This window comes from Phlebotomus papatasi, chromosome 3 (genome assembly GCF_024763615.1).
Source record: "Phlebotomus papatasi isolate M1 chromosome 3, Ppap_2.1, whole genome shotgun sequence".
In the NCBI taxonomy this organism is placed as follows: domain Eukaryota; kingdom Metazoa; phylum Arthropoda; class Insecta; order Diptera; family Psychodidae; genus Phlebotomus; species Phlebotomus papatasi.
The window spans coordinates 25923908-25948220 of NC_077224.1; the positions used below are offsets into that span (position 1 = coordinate 25923908).

Sequence of the window (24313 nt, forward strand, 5' to 3'; positions counted from 1 at the left end):
TTTTATCAACAAATAGATCAAATTTTGAATATAAAATGATTCAAACGATTTCAAATTCAAATGATTTCAAAGAAGTCAAATGTGAGAGAGTGAGGGGAAGATAAAACACTTGCTATCTATTCTTTTACCATTCTCGCAGTTCAGAAAGTATTAATATTAATCTTATATGTGAATGTGACTAATACGGTGAAAATATTCCAGTAGAATGAAAGTGTTTGCCCTGCAAGTGTTTGCTCAATATACCTCCTAAGGCAAACTATGACGCCCCCTCACTGTATCTTATTCTATCCCGGTTCCCTCTTAAACATTTTACTACACAAATTAAACAGCATATACAGTAGACTCTTCGATATCCGGCTGACTGGGGGACAAAATGACATTTAGGTTTTTTGAATGATCAACGGTTTTTCTATTTTGTGTGTGAATTTATTTTCTGTCTGACAAAGAAAAAGAGAATTTTCTTCATGGTGTGCTTATGTTTCATTTTTTATCACAATTATGTATTAAAAACTTCGATACAATGTTAATAATACTTTAATTCACTCTGGACAAACTTCCCAGCAAAACTTCGATCTGCAATTCTGCACTTTTGAAATTTTAACGTTTCTTGTCATTCAATCGGAGACTTCGTGTGGTTTCGGGATAGTCGTGCGACTTCGTGAGCATCGCGAATTTCTTTCGTGTTTTCTAACCATTTCCTTCCCCTTCGTATTTTCTATTATGGCTGATTTAATAATATTGTATTATAACATTATAATAATATTGTAAAAAAAGAGAGTATTCACGTAAAATTGTTGAATAAAAATTGAATTTTAAATAAATTGAAATACATATTTTTATGTAGTTAAAATAATGTTTAGAAACATTAGAAAGGGTAGAAGAAATGTAGAAATCATCTAAATACTCTAAAGAAATTCTGCCGATAATTTTAAAATTTTCTATAGAAATTCTGCAGAAAATTCTGCAGAATTTTCATACAACGATCGGATCCACCTTAGAACAAAATTCTGCAGAAATTCTGCTGATTTTTCGGCAGTTAGTAATTCAAATCTGACGAATTTCTGCAGAATTCTGCAGAATTTGCCGGGTGGGTTCATGTTTAGTGAAAATAATTTTGAATATATCAACCGCCAGTGTTTGGCAGCTGTCACCCGGATATCGAAGTGCTGGATATCGAAGAGTCTACTGTAGTCCCAAAGTTCGCAATTTATTACATAATTTTAGAAGGATGGTGTAAGTAAAAATGTGGATTCAATAATCAACATGTGTTCAATTATGTTAAGATGTGAGAGGATTTGAAGGTCATGTGAATTTTTAAAAAAAGGAATGTTGGGATTGAAAACGATCGTAAAATTATGATTTATGATTGTGTTAGTAGGTATAGGGAAGAATTTAGGGATATTTGAGGAAACTGGTAATAAAAGGTTTTTGAGGCTGTACCACACATTTTCTCCGGTTTGGAAAGAAAGGTCGTCAATTTTGTTTGAATAACTTTATTAAGAAATTTTTGATTCCATAATTTTTTTCATAAAAAAGAGATAGAAAATCGGTTTAAAAACCCTTTTTGAAAGTTTGTTTCGTTAGCTTGAAATAGTTAAAATTGACTTGAAACGAACCTTTACTCCCAGAATTCAACTTAATTAATAATACGGTGCAGGGGGCAGGACTTATGATCACATTAAGGACATAACTGCTTACAGCTCCTGATCTTTTCGACCAATTAATGCAATATTTTAACCATTACTTTTTTCATGTTAGCTTCTTTTCCTCAACTCTTGGAAAATATCTGATTTTTTCAACCATGTAAAATTCATAACTTATGATTATGACTTCTTTTACGAGCATATGGCCACTCTTGGAATAACTTATAGCCACAATGTCAAATGATGCAAAACGAACTTGACACTGTGACTTTTTTTTAACATAAATCTTATTTACTTGGGAATATTCAATCTATCTATTTATGAAATATTCGAAAATAATTTCAAAGTTTCAATTAACTTAGCTGCAGTGTCCGATATTACGAGCTGTCCTAAATTTGGCAATTTGGCAAATTGGAAATTTAATTTTTGGGGGTAGATAATCATGTAGAGTCAAATTTATCATATCTAGTAGGTACTATTTAATTTGCACTTACTCCATGTTGCAAGCACTTATAGTTTTTCAATAATGAGTCTCAGCCATATACCATAAGATTACCTGGACTTACCACAAGTTTTACCATGTGTGTGGTTATTTTCTCGTACAAGATGAGTCGTTCAGGAATTATAAGGAAAACATAATTATTAATAAAAATAAACATTCATTCTTATCGACTTAAGAATGTATTTGCTTGACAATTGACTATAATGCCTAACGCACAGTGCCGGATTTAGGTGGGTTCCCTGAGGCCAAGGAACCGGGCCTCCACATTTTAGGGGCCTCCACATTTAAAAAGCTTACTATGGTCACAATGGTCTCAAAATGAAAATTACTACGAAAAAAATTGCAAATTAAATTGCTATTAGCTTATAAAAGCATTTAATGTCCAACAATATGAAAAAGCTTGAAGCGGCTTGCACTTTGGAAAATGTTTCATTTTTTTTTGTGCTGAGGTTTCCACTCAAAATTATTTATTTTATTTATTAAGCATTTTTCTACTACTTTGCGTTTTCTGTCGTCCTACTGAGTCCTCACAGAGTCATTTATTTATTTAAAATATTCCTTTTGCAACATTTTGTTTCCTTTTTCCTATTGAGGCCTCCACAAATGTATCTGGGCACATGATGAATTCGTTAACATTCAAATATTAGGCGCGAAATAATTTAGACGAGTTTAAGAATGAATAATCAATCAACAATCAACAAGAAAAAAACTCATTTCAGCCACAATAAATTCCCTACCAAGAATTAGCGGATAATTTTTAGTTCAGAAACAGATATTTTGAGAGAGTTGAGCTGCGTAGGCATTATGGACAAGTTCAATTTTATTAAGAATCGTAAAAAATTGACTAACAACAAGATAAAATAAAATAAAACAATGTGCTCAGTCCGAAAAGTAGCTTCGCATAATTTATCCATATTTTAAAAGTTTTCTCGGTATTACACCGGTGTTTTACATAGCTATAAATGGGCCCTAAGAGTCACTCCAGGGTAGCATCACAAAAATAATATATACAGCGACAATAAAGGTTTTATTTATTTAAAAGTGTTATAGTAGGGGAGACTGGGGCAAAAAGTCACAAAACTTATATTTTATTTTTTTGCAAGCTACTCGATCGCTTCAGAAATTTCTAATTAGCGCAGTTTTAAAAGAAATTTACCGCTGTACAACTTTGTGAAAGTAATTTTTGCTCTATTTTGTAATAAAATACGTTTATTGAGCCGATTTCTAAAAGGTAATTTTGTGACCATTCTCAAAAATGTTGGGGCAAATAGTATCAGACATTGGGTATTATCATATTTTGATTCGCTTCATTATGGGTTTCCGTAAATTTGAAAAAATACCTAAAGGACATATTTTCATAAAAAATTTATTCATCTACACCTTTGTAAAACACCGTTTTCTCTTTCTGAACGAGAAAACCGTTTTTCAAGCTATTTCAGAAAAAATACACAAAAGATTACAAATCGTTTGACCAATGCAAACAACAAACAGCGAGACATGGTAATGACAATGACATTTCTTTTCGCCGTGAGACATCTGAAATTGCTTCGCTTCTTGTTACTTTTAGCTCTATACCTTTTGTTACTTTTTACCCCAATTGGCCATTTTTAATAAAAGGATTTCTGGAGAGAAGAATATTTGGAAAATGCTAAAACGGATAGTGGATTCGTACTCAGGGAATCCAAATCATTTAGGAAAAAATCCCAAGTGCATCAATTTTGGTAAATAAGTAGGTAATAAATGATATCTCTTGTAAGGAAAATATTTCAAAAACAGGCCTAAAAATTTCAATATTCTTTTTTTTTTTATTTTCTAAATTCCTTTTTCGAATTCTAAGAAACTTATGACATTGCAGAAGGTCTACGGGGGCTATTTATAGAAAACATTTTAATCCGCTATCTTTTTTATCTTGGAAGATATTGAATTTTGATTTTTTTTCGATTTGTGACTTTTTGCCCCGTTGTTAATAGGTTGTTGGTAATACGTTGGTAATAGTCTTACTGAAAGTTCAAATTTATTTTGACTCTTTGTTTAGTTGTTATCCCCAGTTTTGTGTGACAGGTCAAAGAAAAAGTAGGAAAATTTTTTGTGTAAAAAATCGCATTTATAATTTGAAGAAAAATACCGATTTAAATTAATCGGACTAAAATAAATTTATTTTTTACTCAAAGATATGTCGTTCTACTTTATAAATTTTAATTTAAAAAACAATAAAAAAATTAAATGTAAGTTTGAAAAGCAAAAAGGGTTTCGATTTTTTTTTTTATATTTTCGCAGCTAGCGCCTAAACTAAAAGATATAATAAAAAACGGATGGTATTTTTTGAGTTTATTGGACCCTAATGAGCCTGGAAAAAATTATGATACTACTGTTTTTTTGCATTTTTAAAAATTGGACATTAGAGGGTTAAATTTACCTGTAGAATGGAAAGCATTATATTGTATAAAATTTTAAAAGCAATGGCTCTGTTGAAAAACGTAAAAGTTTTGGGGCCCCCACAAATGGGCATTGGGCCTCCACATTTCTAAATCCGGCCCTGCTAACGCACAATAACTTTTGTTTAGTAAACATGTTTTTGACATTTCAATGAGAGTGAATAAGATCTAGATCTAGTCATCTCGCTCATTCTCATGGGAAAGGAGAATGGTCAAAACTATATGGGCGCTGGTCCCGGAATCGCCACAAACGAGAGTAGGCGCATTTTGTAGGTACTGATATAAGATTGAAAAATTGCCGGGACCCAGGACCATAAACGCTGGGAGTCCTTGTAAAAATGCCTTTATCCTTTCGATAAATCGCTGTTTTGACAACGAATTACGCAAGAACGGCTAAAGTGATCTTGATGAAATTCGGTATAGGGTCACTGTATGACTTAAAGTTTTTATCCATGCATACCACCCCCTCCCCCCACCCTCCATTCTGATAGCCCCCATACAAAATGGGGGCACTTTACCTTATAACTCCTTTCTAAGAGGAGGTAGAAAGCTGAAATTCGACAAGGGAACAAAGCTTAGGGAAGACTTTTAAACCATGTATAATATCTCCCTCCTCTGTCCCCCTTTCTGGTAGCCCTCATACAAAATGAGAGCATTTCACCTTATAACTCCTTTCTGAGAAAAGATAGAAAGTTGATATACAGTATGGTAGCAAGGCTTAAAGAAGACTTTTTAACCATACTCCCAAACTCTTCGTCCATCACCCCTTCTGGTAGCCCCCATACAAAATAAGACTATTATACCTTATAACTCCTTTCTAAGAAGAGGCAGAAAGCTGTAATTCGACTAGATGTCTATAAATGCATATAAAATCTAGAAAATTATTGTTAACGTTATTAGTTATTCATTTTTTTTTTCATTCTTTTACAAACAAACTACTTCTTCTCAGAAAAGAGGTCAAAATGCTCTCATTTTGTATATAGGATTACTAGAAGGGGTGGTGGAGGAGGGGATTAAAATGCATGGTTGAAGTGTCTTCCATAAGCTTTGTTCCTTTGTTGAATATCAGCTTTCTACATCCTCTTAGAAAGGAGTTATGAGGTAAAGTGCCCCCATTTTGTATAAGGGCTACCAGAACGGAGGGTGGAGGGAGGGGGTGGTATGCATAAATAAAAAGTTCAAAACATACACTGACCCTATACCGAATTTCATCAAGTTCATTTTAGCGGTTCTTGTATACTTCGTAGTCAAAACAACAATTTTTCGAAAGGATAAAGGCCTTTTTTACAAGGACTCCCAGCATTTATCGTCCTGGGTCCCGGCATTTTTCTCAACCTTATATTAATATCTTAAAAATGCGTCTACTCTAATCTTTGTATGAAGATGAACCAGCGCCCATATACTTTTGATCATTCTTCATCATTCTAAAAAATAGTTTTTATGCTCTAGAACTGTTCCTCCATGGTTTAGAACATTGATCCCACAACAAAAGTTGTTACCTATACTAATGTCTATCCAATGACATAGGTCCCGTTCGTGGCGATTCCGGGACCGGATTTGACCATTCTCCTTTGAAAACATGTTTACAAACAAAAGTTATTGTGCGCTAGTTATAAAAAGATAAAAAATCAATAATCATAACATCATGGATAAAATTTCTAGGAAATTTATAACAGAATATGAAATTATGAAATCTTTGCAGCTGTATTCTTAGAATAAAGAGATAGTAGTATTAAACATTCCCTGGAGTCTGGAATTATCGCGCCATATACTCAACATTTTGGTGATTGATCTTGATGATATAAGCATTGTTAATGCAATAAATATCTTATCATTTATTAAGGAAAATGTATTACAATTAAATGGATCATGCGGATAATAGAATTACGGAAAATGGGGGATACAAAGGGCTCTTCTGTGCCTATGTCCAACGCCAGTCGAAAACCTTCAAAATCTACAATCTACTCAACATTTCACATTCTTTCTGTCTAGAAATAAATTATATTCTTGTTTAAAATTGGTGAACAAATTCAATATTGCCACTGCTTCTTTTGATGCAATAAATCACAGAAAAAAATGTGATTTATTGTTTGACAGAAAATCCACTATATCAGCAGTTTATTGAACACATTTTATTATTTTTCATTTGTTTAATTATTTCTTTCAATCTTCAGCAGAAATCGGTTATATGTGAAATGTGCTTATTCTACAAATGAGATCACTTAACACCAACTCTTTTTTCTATTTCACAATTCCCATAAATTTTTTTTAGACCACTCTCTGGACAAATGGGTGGGATCCTCTGTCTTTTTCACCCTTAGACTAAACGAAAGTGAGAAAAAGGAGAAAAAGATTGTGATCGTTTTGCTGGAAGCGAAAGAAAAGACGCCTGCTTCGGTTGTGGATAAATCAGTCTCCGTTGAGCACTCCTTCGGACAACATTAAACTTTCCGTGCTCTTTAAAAATTTTTATTTAGCTGTTTTGTGATCTTTTGGGTTGGGATTTAAGATATTAAGATGGTGAGATATTTTGAAAGCTTATCTATTTGCCAATTAACTGATTGGCAATGCATCAATGCAGGGATTTTTCGGTTATTTCTTGGTTATTTCTTGGTGTTTGTTTTGGGATGGATTTAAATAAATCTTACCTATTGTGGTCTTTTAGAAATGTTGTGCCCTCTGGCTAGATTGAAATGCTGTAAAGCAGCATTTCTTGGAACTACCTGAGTACCACTTTTAAATTTTGATAAGATCATACAGCAGAGTAGGGCATTTCGGTGCAGCAGTGTGTCTTTCATGATGGTTTCACTGCCCTAATGTATTGCGTGCTTTTTTTTATTGTGGGAATGGAGTATAACTTTCATCCATTTCTATTGTGCTCTATTTTCTACAAATCTTTCGGAAATCTTCGAGAATCTCTGCCGTATCTGGCTGTTTGTTGATACATGTAATATTTTTCTTAATAGAAGAGTGACAAACAATTATGATTTCCGAGCGGGGAAATCAGATCAGAATGTTGAAACTAAAGAAGACTTCTTGCTTCTCTCGATGTCCACTTTATTCTATCCAAAATTGTGTTTTTACATCTTATATAACTTTTGAGCCACTGCTCAAGATTCAATAGTAAAAATAATGAGATCACCATTTCCTTGTGATTCATTAATGGGTTCTCTGAATTTCTCCCTTTTAACTTGTCCAAGTGCAGAAGGTAATAAAAGTGTCAACTTCTTTTAATTTATTCTCAACTCTAATGAGTCTTCAAGATTTTAAATACAAAATGGAATTATTAGGGTGTACAAAAAATAAGAATTCAGTGGTGATCATACAAACATGATTGAACATGATATGACTTAACTAAACGTTCTGTGACCTTATTTTGTTTGAAGTTTAAGTTTAAATTCGGAATTTTAAAGTAAAATTATATTGATTCACTAATAATTTGTTGGCAATTTATTTTAAAAATACTAAATCTTAAATTTTTCCAAATATCTAGAGCAGAGGTGTGCAAAAGCCGTTTGAAACCGAACAAACGTCAAATGAAACTTATTCGTCAACGATCAAATGCTTCCTGAATAAACTTATTTTGACGTTTATTCGGTTTTAAACGTTTCTTGCACACCCCAGATCTAGAAGGTTCGATGGACGCACACTCAAACATTATTATTCTTCTTAATTTGTAAAGTTGTTTAACTGTCTAATCCTAGTATCATACTCGCTCATAACAGCTGAATAATGCAATGAAGTATGATGATAAACGGAGGATAATCTGTAGTTACTTTTGTAATGTTTGAACGTAAAATAGAGTAAATTTAAATAGTGGATAAACCGGATAAACGCTTAAGTCAAAACGGTGGAATAAATTTATCCAAGCAGATTCTTCCCAAAAAAAGAACGGTTAAATTATACAAAATTCATAGGATCTGCACTATAATGAATTTAATAATAAGAAATAATATTTTCATAGTATTCCCATCATATTAAATCCCTAAGCACTGGTTTGTAGAAGGAAAAAAATAAAAAAAAATATTCATTCATTCACACCATGTTAAAAAAAACGATTTAGCTGATTTAATAAAAAATCCAAGACTCCTAAGCTGTTCTCACTTTCAGACTCAGGCACCGCTATGGAATCAGCAAATTAATGATTAGTCACTGATTTATTCTCGACCACCTCTCTGGGAAGTAGATAAACTGAATAAGACAATTTGTCACTTAAAAAAAATAGTAGTTATAATAATAATAATAATTTATTCAAACTCTGCATTTATCACTGTCCTATGCGTCTGCCGCCATCTTAGAGTTGATGACCAGCTAGACCAGAGAATTCTATGCTATTATGCTTCATTTATTAAACAAAAACTTCACAAGATAATGACCAGCGCACAATAACTTTTGTTTGTAAACATGTTTTCAAAATTTCCTATGAGAATGAGCCAGATGACTAGATCTAGATCTCATTCACTCTCATTGAAATGTGAAAAACATGTTTAATAAACAAAAGTTATTGTGCGTTGGGCATAATTAATTTTCATTAGTGAACAGACATGCATACATATTCTCAAATTTTTTTTATTTGTAACCGTCGAGAACTCGTCCGGATTACTCCGATCCGGATTAGGGAGCAGGCACTGTAATTGTTTTTCGAATAAAATATTGCTTATCGGTTCATGACCGATTGTAATCGGTTCAGGCTCGTCGGGAATTCCAATACCTTTCTCAAGTACACAAACATGTTACCATGTTGGGGAGGGGTTTGAAAAATTGTAGGACATGTTAATGGTCCTTCAGTCGACTGATGGGGGGTCCCCTGAAGGTCCCAACTCACCATCTCTAACCGTTTAGCTTCCAAAACTCGCGACATCCGGACGAACGGTCGTAAAAACAGCGTAACGTTAAAAAATTCAAAACTTCAGATTTTTATAATTTCACTAAAATATGTTGTCTTACAAGGGAGGTCTTCGAGTCATCAAATTCTGATTGGCTTCATATTAAGAACATATACGGGGATGGGCATCATAAGGCTTGTATAATACTCAAAAAGTGCTATTTTTTTTTTCTTTTAAGAAAAGCGCCCAAAATGATTGCATGCAAAACTATGTATGATAAAGAAAGTTTTACAAGGGAGGTCATCGAGTCATCAAATTCTGATTGGCTTCATATTAAGAACATAGACGGGGATGGGCATCATAAGGATTGTGTCATACTCAAAAAGTGCTAAATATTTTTTTCCTTTAAGAAAAGCGCCCAAAATAATTGCATGAAAAACTGTATATGATAAAGAAAGTTCTAGAAACAGCATATGCAGCAGTGGCGCAGCAGGCAAGCGGACGGTGTTTATATTTAACTCAAGTATCGTTTTTAAAAGCTCTTTTACGCGTTTGCTGATTTTAATTTTTTTTTAAGAAATAAAAATTAAGAATTCATTCTCATATGGTCTGATTTGTCCTAGATATACATAGTGTTATTTTTATTTATTTTTTTAATTCATTTGCCTAAGCAATGTGTCTTGCAAAATATATCAATAAATCTATATACAAAGGATAGAGAATTATTATAATCAACTATCTGCACAAAATCAAGATATGTTGAATTTTGCTATATTTGAAAATTCAATTCAATATTGTTTTATAAAAGTTTATTGGGAGCCTTTGCCTAAATTGACTGTAAGTCATACTTTAATTCGGTGTGCTCATTGTGATTATTGTCCACTGTTTTAATCATTTCTTTACCGAAATCAACATTCACTAATTAATTATCAAACTAATTTGTGAACTGAAGACTTTTGTAAAGAAATTAAATATTATTGATATATTATTTTGCAAGAAACATTGCTTAGGCAAATGATTTAAAAAATAAATAAAAATAACACTATGTATATCTAGGACAAATCAGACCATATGAGAATGAATTCTTAATTTTTATTTCTTTAAAAAAAATTAAAATCAGCAAACGCGTAAAAGAGCTTTTAAAAACGATACTTGAGTTAAACATTCATATTAAGAGTATATTACAGTGCAAAGCAAATATTGCGATATTAATGATAAAACAAAACGTTCAGTGATTAAAAAAACGATAAATAAATGTATATCTGATTAAAAAAAAATAATAGAAATGAAAAAAAAATAAACAATAAAACGGCGCTAAGCAAGAATCGAACTCGAGACCTTTGCGATATAAACACCGTCCGCTTGCCTGCTGCGCCACTGCTGCATATACTGTTTCTAGAACTTTCTTTATCATATACAGTTTTTCATGCAATTATTTTGGGCGCTTTTCTTAAAGGAAAAAAATATTTAGAACTTTTTGAGTATGACACAATCCTTATGATGCCCATCCCCGTCGGGCAAGCGGACGGTGTTTATAACGCAAAGGCTTCGAGTTCGATTCTTGCTTAACGCCGTTTTATTGTTAATTTTTTTTATTCCTATTACTTTTTTTAATCAGATATACATTTATTTATCGTTTTTTAATCACTGACCGTTTTTTTATCACTAATATAGCAATATTTGCTTTGCACTGTAATATACTCCTAATATAAATGTTAAACTAAAGTAGAGTTTTAAAAGCTCTTTTAAGCGTTTGCTGATTTTATTTTTTTTAAAGGAATAGAAATTAAGAATTCATCCTCATATTGTCTTATTTGTCCTAGATACATAGATTAATTAGTAATTACTTAATTAATTTATAAAACCATATTGAATTGAATTTTCAAATATAGCAAAATTCATCATATCGATTTTGTGCAGATTATTGACTATAATAATTCTCTATCCTTTGTACATACATAGATTTATTGATATATTATTTTGCAAGAAACATTGCTTAGGTAAATGATTTTAAAAATAAATAAAAATAACGCTATGTATATCTAGGACAAATAAGACCATATGAGGATGAATTCTCAATTTCTACTCCTCCTAAGTCACCCAGCAAACGCGATATTAAATTGGACTGTCAAAAATTGTAGAATCTATTGCATGGATAGTAAATTCTAATAACCGGATGGTAAATTTTAAATCCCGGATATTAGATTTTACTAGCCGGATGGTAAATTTTACTGGCAGGATAGTAAATTTTACTAGCCGGATATTAGAATGAAAAATGTCGGAAAAATTTATTTTTCCCTATTTTCATTAATTTTTTGCCATTGTTTGAGGGCTTGGGGCCCTTTCTTGGATGACATTCTCTGTATTTCAAGCCATTTTGGTGCGTGAAAATCTTTTTCCAACATTGACGACTACGCCGAGATTTGAACACGCGACCTTTGTGATGACAATCGAGCATCTTCCAGCTGCACCACGAATTGCTACAATGTATTCAAAGCATATCGGGAACCGTTGCATCGGCAACAGCAGGATGGCAAATTTTACTTGCTTGGATAGTAATTTCAATCCAAATTACTATCCTCCGTTAAAATTTACTGTCTTCCAGTTAAATTCTAACATCTAATATGCGGCCAGTAAAATTTACTACCCAGATATTAGAATCTAAGAGAGGTCAAGGTAAAATCTAAAAGAGGATATTAGATTTTACCATCCGGCTATTAGAATTTACTATCCATAGGATAGTACATTTTAAAATGTCAAGATGGTAGGTTCTAAAGGAAAGTTTCTATGGAGGATGGTATTTTCTACTATCTTTTGTTCTGAGAAGTGTAAGCTGAGTTTCTAATCAATTTGTGAGTTGGTTTCAAACAGCTCCATATAAAAAAAAACCTTGCCGGGGACTAGCAATTTTAGGTAGCGAAAGAACAAAACAACGAAGAATTACTCTTGAATTTAAAGTCTTGTACTACTTCGTGGTTTTCATTTTAACTTTGATCATCTAGAACAGTGAGAAAATTGCAAAATTCCAAAATGGACACGATTCCGAATTACCCCATCTTACCCTATAGTGGCTGAGCTATTGTGAACACAAAATTTGATAGTGTTCCTAAAACGGAACGGGGAGAGTGGTTGTGGCCGATCTGACCTTCTAGTCACCTATTAACGTTAAACCTTTGCCGAAAACCGCCTGTCGATATCTCTTTCCGTTCTCTCTCCAGAAGTATTTGTACTCTGGACGGGGCAGGATGTCCACGAAAATCAATTTTTAGTGCACATGGTATTCGTGTCCTAGTGTAAATCCAAAATTTGGGCCCGATCTCACGTTGTCGTATTTTCCTTCGGACTACAAAAGCTGAGAATGTTAAGAATCTCAGCTAATACCATAATAGACTGAATGCTTTTAACTCAAATTGTTGCTTTATTTACAAATTTCTTTTTATTCAGCTATTTGCAAATCACTTCCATTTTGTTATCGGTAACAAATTCCAGAATTCCGAACTTATCTCCTGTTTCTTTGACACGAAAGATGTTTTTTTATAACTTTTTTTTTAAGATAATACGTGAAACTTAGTGCAGATTCAATTTTACAAAATATACTTTGTTTCCGACAACATCGATGTCCAACAACTCAATTAAGAAAAAGTCTTGGAAAATCTTTGCTTTATTAATTGAAAGTCTTAAGTTTCCCTACAACCTTTTGTAAATATTCCCGTCATTGATGCATTGAATATTTCCTTTTCAAACATAAAAACAAACAGCTTTTACCGATATTCCTGAAATATATGTATAGGATAACCGTGTCTTTTACTAAAATTTTCAGTGGCTCTCGTTGATCTAAAGAGACAAGTGTAAAGTGTAATGGAAATTCCAGATGATTTACTTTCTTTGTGCTCTAAGCAAACGGAACCCTTTGAAGCATTACCTCAAAATAATGTGATCGGTAGTGAAGTGAATTGGGAAAAGAGGATTGAGTATGTGAGTAAGTGGTTAAAAGAAACTGAAAGTTATAGTAGTAAAAACACCATGGGACAGCAACATGTGCTTCCAGTGGAAGTTGTTGAGATATCAGACGATGACTCCGATTCTGATAATTTCGTTAGTTCGGAGAGTGTTGTTAAATCAAGTGCAGAAAATATAGTAAATCCATCAAAAAAAAATAGTGAAGTGCGAAGAAATTCAAAACGACACAAGAAAAAGCATAGAAAAGGTGTGAAGAAAGTTAGATTGGATGAAGATCGACCACTTCAAGATGAGTCTTTTCCTGCTGGAGATGATCGTATCCAGGAGCAACGTCGTAATCGGGAGATGACAACGCAACACGCTTCGCCGTTTGCTGCTAGTTCGTCTCAATCTCTTGGTTGCAAAGATGAACCTGTTCCAGCTACAACTGATAATTTGGACATGGGGATACAAACTGAGGAGATTAAGGTGGAAGTACCGATTTTTTGTACTAGTTCGTTCGCTCAAACGGAGTCCCCTGTTTTGGAGGAGACGCCAACGCAAACTCCTTCACTGGTCACCTTAGACTCATCTGCACAAACAACAAATCCTGTTTTTGGTGAGACGTCGACGCAAACATCTCCTCCGTTTTGCTTCAACTCCTCTGTGCAAACAGATGCCATCATTAGGAAGACTCAGAACACCCAGACTATCAAAGTTTGGATGATTAATGCAGCATGCCAAACTGATGCATTCTCATTCAAAGTCAATTCGTCGTTGAGTCCTGTAAAGAGTCCTGAGAGGAAGATGAATTCCTATATGAGCAGGGAGCGTAATAATATGATGCGAGCAATTGATTTAGTCAACAGTCAAAGGATTAAAGAATTCATGATGCTTTCTACAATGTATCAGTCTTTGCTTGATCAAATTGGGATGACGCAGTATCTGTTAAAACGCAACGGTGACTCGATTTGGGATAATGTTCAAAAATCATTACTGCTAATTCAGAAAACAATGACGGAAAAAGCAGTAGTACATTTGTCAAATGTAAAACCTGCTTTTATGGAAATGAATTCAGAAGAACGTGAGTTCTTCAAGAAGATCCTTATGGAAACGGCACTTGATTGGGTAAAGAAATCCAATACCCCAGTTAAAGTTAACCTCGAGGCAAATCCGTTTGCCTGGATGATTGACATGTTGAATAAAGTAATGAGCGATTCGAATGTGGAAAACAAAGTCGAAGCAGACGGAAGTTTTGTTCTGAAAGTAGAGACGGAAGGAACGAGTGATCAATCTACTACAGTTCTGCCGGTTGATCATAGTCCAGCATATGGTGATCTTCCACCAGAATCAAATACATTCGGACCGGCCATGACTATAATCCCAATAAATTCATCACCCTTAGTCGCAACTATGCAGGAACCCTTCACAAATGATGTCCAGAATGACGCAGCTATGCCTGTAAATTCTGCGAAAACTTCTGCCCAGATTCGTGTATCTCAGAGTCCCGTTATTGAAACTTCAATGAGTTCACAAGTTTGCGAACCGCAAGTCTCTCAATCTGATAATGTCAATAGTGACAGCCAACTAGAAAACAATGGAATACCTAGTTCCTGTCAAGTGACAAATCAATGTATACAAATCCCACCTCAAGGACAGCCTGCTGTGGGAGCTGATCAAGAATCTGTTCAGCAAGCTTGCCCTAATTATACCGCAATTGCTGCCGTCACTCATTCTATTCTAAGTGAATACGCTCAATCAGTTCCAAAGATAGTTTCACCGATTTTGTCGCCTAATACACAAACAGTTAACCATCAATCAAATCATCTTTCTATTCCTCCACGACTTCCTGTCCCAAACTGGATTCAAATCCTTCCAACTCCTAGGATTCCAAATCAGTGCCAAATACCTCAGGCGAATTCGCTACAGAGGCAAGCTATTTTAAATGTTCAACAGCAAGGCTGTAATAATCGGCCTCAGGTGTCTGTATCGGCTCTCGTGGAACAACACCAGCAGATGATGCAACAAAATCAAAAACAACAAACTGAAACTCAGAATCAACCCGTGAATCTGTCTCAACATTCTGGAGGCGCACTAGTTGGTAGTGGTCCTTGTACTTCATTGGGATCAAGCGCTCCAGGACCTCAATGGCTCCAACCAATACTTCCATTGACAGTGTTCAACAATTCAATTCCGGTAAGGATGGCTGATACGCCATTTAATTCAACTATAAGTGTAAAACATATGTATTGCGAAAGATCACAACAATTTCGGTCTTTTGTCAATCAGGTACCATTTTGGAGACATCCAGGACCTCAACCAGCTCATCAAAACATCAGTAATCCCGGAAACTTCATTCCCATGGTCCCCCCTATTTCAATGCCGTCAACATCGTATTCTCAGATTCCTCCTTGGCATAATGTAATGCAGAATCCAATGCAAATTCAACATCAGAATAACTCCGTTCCAAGGAATATCGCAACGCAACCTCGTTTGCATGCGCCACCAATTCAACAGATACAACAGGGAGGATGCGTGCAACGGCAGCAGAGTCCGCTTAATATGCTGAACCATCAAGTTTCAACTTTGCCACCAACTTATAAAGAGACTGTAAGAAAGGTGAAACAACGCAGGGCCTCAAGTGACAGGTCACCAAAACAAAGAAAAGCAAGACCACCTCAACGAAGAACTTCTGTATATAATTTACCTAAGGTGAATCAACCAACACTGGAAACGTGGAATTCCAATCAACAACCGTTGTCGACTGCGTCGTCAATGCAGATTACTGCAACGTCAACGATAAATACTCAACCTCAGCAACAGCAACCGTCATCAGTATTGCAGACTAATCATCAAATGCAGTCTCCAACGATCAATCAGGTACCTTCAAAACAAAAGCATCACAGAGGATCAACTGAAACTTCGTTCATTTCATCTCAGCAATGTTCAGTGTCCCCGCAAAACATTCCTCATTCTCAATCTCAAACAACGATTACATGCCTTTCTTCTATACCTGATCTGTCGCAGTTAATGTCCGAAGATGAATTTCGTGATCTTCAAAGAGTAATTCAAAACTTACCCGGCGTTGGAGGAAACTCAACTGTGCAGTTATCGTCGAGCGTTGCCTGTGAGCAGATAATCTGTCCGACTATTCCTACGCAAGCTACATCGGATGTATCCAACAATCCCACCAAAGAATACCAGATCCGCCCTACACCAACGTCAAAGCTAATGCCGCCTCCTCCGGTTCCTACCTCGCGTGTTCGCAGAGGTAGACAAATGTCTGTGGATTCATATCAACCTCCTAAGACGCAGATGTGCAATTCAACAGTGAACTATTCACAAAGTGCTGGGATCCTTCAAGGAACTTCCGGACAGGTAAGTCTCTTTTCAAGTTATCTCGGTATAACGTTCACATATTTTTTGCTTTGAAATGCTCCAATTTGGTCAGTAAATAATATTGTGGTGTAACTTTGTGAATTTTAAACTTAAACGCTCAGAGGAGTTAAATCGTTACCTAAACAAAAACTTGTAACAAATCCATTGTTTGTATGCTTTTGCCTAATCCAATCTTTTGGCTTTTATCTGTTGAATTTTTTTATTAAAATTTTCGACATTTCAGCAACTTTAATGTTCTAGTTTGCTAGTTACGCGGTGTTAGGTATATCTGCTGTTTGAGTCGCCGAAATCATATAACATCCTACAAAATCGTCTTCATTGGATGCGATCTGGTATCCGTTCTTGTAAGCCTCAAACTTGGCGACTGCAAAATCCGGAGGGCATTTGGCTATTTGACATCCTTTGCTGTCACCTGTTCATCCCTGAGGATGGCTTCCTCCTTGTGCTGTGATAGGACAAAATAATAGCATTACCGCTTTCCTCCCTCTTGTACGTATAAGTGATTAGAACGATGAAAAAAGACACAGATTGGCCGGACTGCTTTTCTTTCCTTTATTCGCCTTATTATAGTAGGACTGTTGAGCCTAGAGGAGTTAGAGGGAGAAAGTCCGTCCTGACGACTCTTCTAAGCAAACAGTACCAATCACAGTCAGCTGGAGTGGTAACTGAGGGGTGCTATAACGGCGGCTAACCTCAAATTACGATATCGCTATTGTTCCGTTAGATGGGGTTGTGAGTGCTCTAGCATGTTCTGGTGTGGGGTCTGTAGCATTCGTGCTACATTACTACGCTTCGGAGGTTTGTAGTATATTATTATTATATCATATACAATTGCTTTTGAGCTAGTGCTCTTGAAAGCATATATCAGAAGTACAGAGTTTAAAGAATTTCATATTTAAGTAATAGCGGCCACCGCCGCCTTAGCGTTGTTGACCAACCTCCAGAGTGAAAATGGTGGAAAACTCTTTCTCAGGTTGTATGAGCCATGTGCATCACCCAAAAAGAGTTTACAATAGAAAAAGCAAAATAATCAAAACGAAAAGATAAACAAAACAGCCTAAGACGCGGAAAAGCTTTGGATGAGCCGCCGTTTCTTTTCTCTAGGAAGATCGTTTCAGAGATTTATGCCCTAAACGCACTTACGACTTAAGCCGAGAGGCGACTTAGTTAGTGGAAAATGATGGAAATGTAGTTTGACCATTATTTCTAATATAATTACGCTAAGCCGTCTCTCGGCTAATCCTCAGGTCTGTCAAGGCCCTTACTCCCTCATGCAATGAAGAGGGAGCAATGCAGAATACGGCTCCGCGATCGCGGCACAACGAGGCACGAATACCTAGCGGAAGAACCCGGCTGAAGAAATTCCGCCAGATAACTAGGATGGCGGAAGTGAAGAACACGACATATGAATTCGACCGTACGCGGCTGCAGGAAGAGTGGCAAAGTAGTCCCCAAGACTCGAGCATAATAAGGTGAAACATGGTCAAAGGGACGCAAATTAAAAAGGGGTGGCGAAGCGTCCGAGGCTTTTCGAGCTGCTCAAACTCCCGAGAAGGAGCTCTGCCTTATATTCCTTTTCGCAAATATTTCTGGTGCATATAAAATTACTGTCGAATTAAATTTATCTATAAATCACCACAAAACCAGCTTGAAGTTGAAAATTGTTCAAGAAGAGGGTTTCAAAAAATCATTAACCTTTTAATTAATAAATTGAACAAAACGGATGAAAATAAGGCATTTGACCTTGAATAATTCAAGATGGCGAAATAACCGGTGAAAAGTGTCTAAGGACGAAATGTTCAGCTCGACTAACTACAAAACATATCCGAAAATCATTGAAATTGCTAGGGCCAATTTTTTGCAATGTTAGAAAAACTTCATTTTTTACGTATTTTACGGGGTTAGGGGACACCTGAAGGGGAGGGGGAAAAACGAAACAGATTACTTTCTGATTACTTACTGAGGAGGGGTCATCGAAGACCGGAAGTCCATATCTCTTACCGTTTGAATTTTATATGGGTCAAAAGACTGAAAAAGTGCGAGAAACAGTATTTTGAAATTAGGGCTATTACCGTTACTTTACCGATTCACCGCCAGTTGTGACCAATGCAGCCGGGTTCAGAATTAAAATATCTTTCAAAAATGTCCAAATTTAACCAAATCCATTGAAAATTAGACCCTCCAGGGCGGTTGACCTTTGACCTTGAATAATTCAAGATGGCGAATTAGCCGGTGAAAGGTGTCTAAGAACGAAATGTTCAGCTCGACTAACTACAAAACATATCCGAAAATCATTTAAATCGCTTAGGCCAATTTTTTGCAATGTCGAAAAACCATGTTTTTGGAAGGGATAGAAGGGGTGGGGGGTACTTGGGATAAGTTAGTTCGCTAGATAATGCTGACTTCTGGGGGGTCACCAAAGACTGGAAGTCAATATCTCTTACCGTTTAGCAGCCAGGACGGTGAGAATTTGAAAAAAAAAATGGATTGTGGAAACTGCTCTCTCTTGGAGTTTGAGCAGTTAAAATGTAGCGAATACAATTGTTAAAAGTAATTGTAAGGCGACGCAACGGCGCCGCATCGCAAGAAAAGTAAAGTTCAGCACCATAGGTGAAAAGGGGAAGTAGTAGTAAGGAGAATAAAGGAAAGAAAAGCAGTAAGGTCTTTTGAATCGTTACAATCCAAAGTAACCGATTTTCCCAATTAAGTGATTGCGTTCTTGTGATCCTAAGTAGTGCCATCTTTCAACTATATAAGATTTGTCTGAAATGCAGTCTTTCATCCGCAATTCCTTCTATTTTTCCCTCCTTATTTTACTATGAAACAATGACTATTCCTTAATATTTCTGAAGAATATCCAGAAAGCATCTTCTTTTATGGTTTTTTTTGCGCCGTACTGTCAAATATGGACATACATTTCTCTAGTGCCTGGAGAGGCCATTAAGAAGTCAGCTTGATTTTTTTGTTCTTTTTTTTTAGTCGAAAGATGGTACAATTCCCAGTGTCTTAAAAGATAAAGTTTACAACTGAACATTATTTTTGGCTCAGCTTCCCTTTATCTGCTACAGCTGCACCATAATTCTGTTCGACATTATTCCCCAGGAATCCTTCAAATTCCACAAATTGCTCTTTAGGAATTCAGAATGAATTTTAAGATAGGGATCATCTGAGGGTGATCTTTTTTTTAAATTATTATTTAATGTTCTTAACAGAGGTGTGTTTCTTCCGGATAGCCGAAGATCATACAGCCCTTTGGATTTCGAGCCATTTTATATTTATTTTATCAAGATCTTTTTATTTCTAAACGAGAATCTTACTTCATAATAATCGTCCTGAGGAGAATGTCACTTTCTCAACCTGTTTTCATTATATCACATGTTTTGGCAAGTGTTTCCAGCAGCAGAGGGGTGTCTATGTTCACTTGATTGAAGAAACGAATACCCCCTGGTGAATTTGGGTCGCCCGACTTCCTATCTTGTTTTCAAGATCTTTTGTGATCATTTGTCTTTTGTAATAACTGCTGGAAGCTTATTTATTAGCCTCTGTAGGGGTGTTGTTTTTCTCGAAATATCTTTTCTAGTCATTTAGAGGAATCGTAGCAGGATGTCTTCTATGAACAAAAATGTAGCCCTAAGTGGTATCTATTGTGTGCTGAAGAGAGTACATTAATACAGTGGGGACCTCAAAAGAGTCAACTAATTATTTCCAGGCCTGTTGACTCTATTCGAGTACGAAAAAAATAATTAAAATGTGAAATTTTGATAGAAAGGGGTATTATTTTATGTTTGTTCTAGATCATTGATAAATTCGAAACGATATTCGAATATTATCTAATTCAATCATAAATTCTGCACCCTCGGCCAAAAAAGTTTTGGGAAAAAGTCGGAGATTAAAGAATGATTTTACGGAATGTTTTTGTTATTAGTAAACATATTACACATAAATTACTCTCCGTGTAGTAATATTAAAGTCTACCCGCGATGTTAAGGAAATGGTGTCTTAAATATTTCTTTTTTCATTTTTTTTTGTTTTAGAAGAGCTCCGGTAGATATTTAATTATTGTGTGGTGACCCCAACTGAGGCCACCTTGTTGCCTCTGGATCCCGTTGATGTTGTTTCCTCAATTATACTATTTTTTTTTGAGTTGCTACACTTTTTATTAAGTGACTGAACCAACCTCTTGAATCTAGCTACTCTTTTTATACTAAAATCATCCACTCGCACCCTAATTCTATTCGACAGTATTTCCCGTGGGAAGGTGTCCAATTAGTGATTCAGGACGAACCTCTAGATAACGATCGTCTGGAGACGATCGTTAAGTGCCTATAAAAATATCCAACTATCCACTTTCGCTATCTCTAGAGTTTTCTCCAACACTTTCTATATCCTTAAAAAAAAGGGGGTGCTTAATTGAGATGACCGAGGACCACACACCTTTTCGATCTTTGTTATCTTTGTCCCTATTTCTTTTCAGGATTTTATGGCCTTCTTGGCGCGAGCCCTTATTTTACGACCGTCTCAAAGAGAAAGTAATCTTAAAAGCTTGTCACCATAGATCACCCACTTTACGAGTTTTCCAGGAATAGAGGGTGCCTTTGTTTGCTTAAGCCAACAAATGCACCCTCTTTTTGGTCACTCATATCTCGCCCATCGTGATCTTACGAACACCTGCCTAATGGCTGTCTAATGACTTTAAGTTTAGGGTGTTACTTTAGGCTATAAATTTCGTAAGGATAATTGGATAGAAAACTCTCGCGGCGCTAGACATGATCTATAATGTCTGTTCTTGATATTTCACGAAAGAACCAGCGCGATCATGAATATTTGAAAACCGAGTTGTGATGCACAAAACGCGTCACAACAATTGTAAGTTCTGATGCAATTAACGTTATTAACTATAATTTTTTTTTAAACTTTTAGTGTATAAAAGAGATTGATGATTCTTTTTGTTGTTATGCCATCACTGAGAAAAAAGGAGGGTGCGATTAACTTTTTTTTCTCGTAACTTTAACACTTTTTAGATGTAAAAATATATCAACATTTTTTAATGTTAATTTTACACCTATTTAAGGGTAAAATTAACATGAAAAAGGGTTAATTTAACCCCTAATACTCCTAAAAAGGGTAATATGTACACCGATTTCGGATCAATAATGCAGGATAAAATTAACATTTCCGGAATGTTATTTCAACTTTTTTGGATTTCTCTCAGTGATGGCTCTAAACTTCACAAAAATAGCAATATATAACCAATTTTTCTTATTTTCTTCTTGTTCTGTAATATGAGCGCTAAATGGTTAGAGATATCGATTTGGAGTCTTCAGATGACCCCCCAAATAGATGAAGAAATGAACGCGGATTTGACCTTTGACTCCTTCTCCTTTATTTTCTCATAAACTATAAAATTATAAATAAAAAATTAAAATTAAATATAACCCTCCTTTCTTCCCTACCCTCCCCTTCAACAGCTAAATTGTATTTTTTGGGATTACAAAAAAAAAAAAACACGTTATACGGATTTTTTCGGAAGATAAAGGATAGGGGTACAGTGGAAATAATGGTCGTATTAATAATCTTCAAGTTGATTTATGGCGGATCTTTCGAAGGTTCCAAGTAAATGTCTTTCACCATTCAGAACTTAAATCTTAAGTGTACCAAAGAAGGAAGTTTTAACCGTTTTTTGCAGTTTGCAAATTTTCTTTTGAGACACTAATATTTTAAATTAAAAATGTAACTTAAAATAAATTCAAACGTTTTTTTAGAAAAGTAATTTTTATGGTCGTTTATCATGCATTTTTTTAAACAAGTAAGTTCTTCAAAAAGTTTGAATAAATTTGAATAAAAGTTTCTACACTATGTTATACTCAAAAATCTATCATCCTTTACGTTTTTCTTTTTCTAATTCGAGTTGATATTATTTCTTCTTTGTGACATAATATTATTCACTTCCAAATTAATGATGGCTCAAAATTCCTTATGGCCTCTACACATTGGGAGCAATTTTTGTCAAAAATTGCTTTTTTGAAGGAAATTTCCTGCAGAGTTGTAGGGGGAAACGTCAAATTTCTGTCAAAAACGCAATTTTTGACGAAAATTGCTCCCAATGTGTAGACACCTTTACACTGCAATCATAGGATTAATCAAAAATATTAAGACAAGATCGAAAATCGAAGGAAATTTTCAATCGGTTAAAACGCTTAAAAACACGAAAAGAAAATTAGTTTGTTGGAAAATGATTAGACGGTTTTTATACGAATTTTATCATAATGATTACCATGTTTTTACATAAATATTTTTCTTGTGTTAGAAACGTTACATTGATACACCAAAACAATCAGTGTTAAATATTACTCTTTTTAGATGTATTGGGGGTTAAATTTACCCTTTTCATGTTAATTTTACCTTTAAGAAGGTGTAAAATTAACATTAAAAAATGTTGATATATTTTTACACCTAAAAAGTGTTAAAGTTAATAGCACCCTCTTTTTTTCTCACTGACGATAAATATGCGGGTGTTCATAGGATAGCAGCATTAAACTTTCTCGCGGCGCCCCACATGATATTTCAAGGTTTTTTATTGATATTTCACGAAGGACCCAAATCGATCATGAATATTAGAAAATCGAATTGTGTGCGATGCATAAAATGCATCACAGAAATATAGGGTGGAAGTCATCACGTATGGACGTTATACACTTATGGTTAGCGTAAAATTCTAAGTTTTGTAATATTTCAAAATCTATTTTAGATAAGAACTTAAGATTTTTGCACGCTGTCTATAAGTGTATAATGTCGATAAGTGATGACTCCGCCTTACACTCGTTTTGTTTCCATTGTCAGGAACAAAATTTGTCTTATCTCACAGTTAATACCTATACTTCAGGCGAGATGGATTTCACTTTGAAAACTTCGTATGGAACAGGAACATTATATAAAAACCTACTTTAAAATGTTTTATATAGTCTTGTGCATCATTTGAAATGATGATGAAGGAAATCTCGTGTTAAAAAAAAAAACGAAATATTACAGCACCATAAATATTGTGCCACAAAATTCTACAAACTTGGCATCCTCCTTGGATGGTAATGATTGACTGAGAAGGAGTCGATTGTTCCAAAAATTTTTCATGTCCGCTAATATTTAGAATGAATGTGTGCAGAATTTTTATACCGTGTAACGAAAGGCATTGTTAAATATAGAACTTCTAAAATTCGCTAGATCAATGCTAGATTTGCTTAAGTGCTCTGAACATAATGCTTCCATATTTTAATGCTTATGCATGTTTTACTACTTTAGACTGAATCTAGCGTTAAAACTTCACCTAGTACAGATACAATTAAAGAAGTAGTTAATTTACCGCATGTGCAAAGTCAACTTTGGGCACATTTTATGGGATCTTTTTACCAATCACGTAAAAATCTTCAGAATCACCCTCAAGTGGAGCAACGGAATGGAACGGTCGTAGAGAAGGAGCAACAAGAATCTCTAAGCGGTTCGGAACAAAATCATTCCCTGGGGTTGGAAATTTCTCATGAGTTGATCATAAAAGTACGCTTTTACTTCACTTTT

The 24313-nt window shown here is 35.0% G+C and overlaps 1 protein-coding gene across 10 annotated transcripts in view; it reads left to right on the plus strand.

Annotated features, from left to right (window-relative positions):
* The window catches only part of LOC129807354 (uncharacterized), a 40539-nt gene that overhangs the window by 15612 nt on the left and 614 nt on the right, over positions 1 to 24313 (plus strand). Inside the window, exons 1-5 of one of the 10 annotated variants that reach the window (XM_055856572.1) lie at positions 6979 to 7100; positions 13227 to 15541; positions 15635 to 16225; positions 16373 to 16723; positions 24170 to 24292. In XM_055856572.1, coding sequence (XP_055712547.1) covers positions 13265 to 15541; positions 15635 to 16225; positions 16373 to 16723; positions 24170 to 24292 — 3342 coding nt within the window. In that variant the 5' untranslated portion in view covers positions 6979 to 7100; positions 13227 to 13264. Of the gene's footprint in view, positions 1 to 6978; positions 7101 to 13226; positions 16724 to 24040; positions 24293 to 24313 lie in introns of those variants that run through there. The other 9 variants (XM_055856570.1, XM_055856565.1, XM_055856569.1 and 6 more) reach the window with 9 other exon arrangements.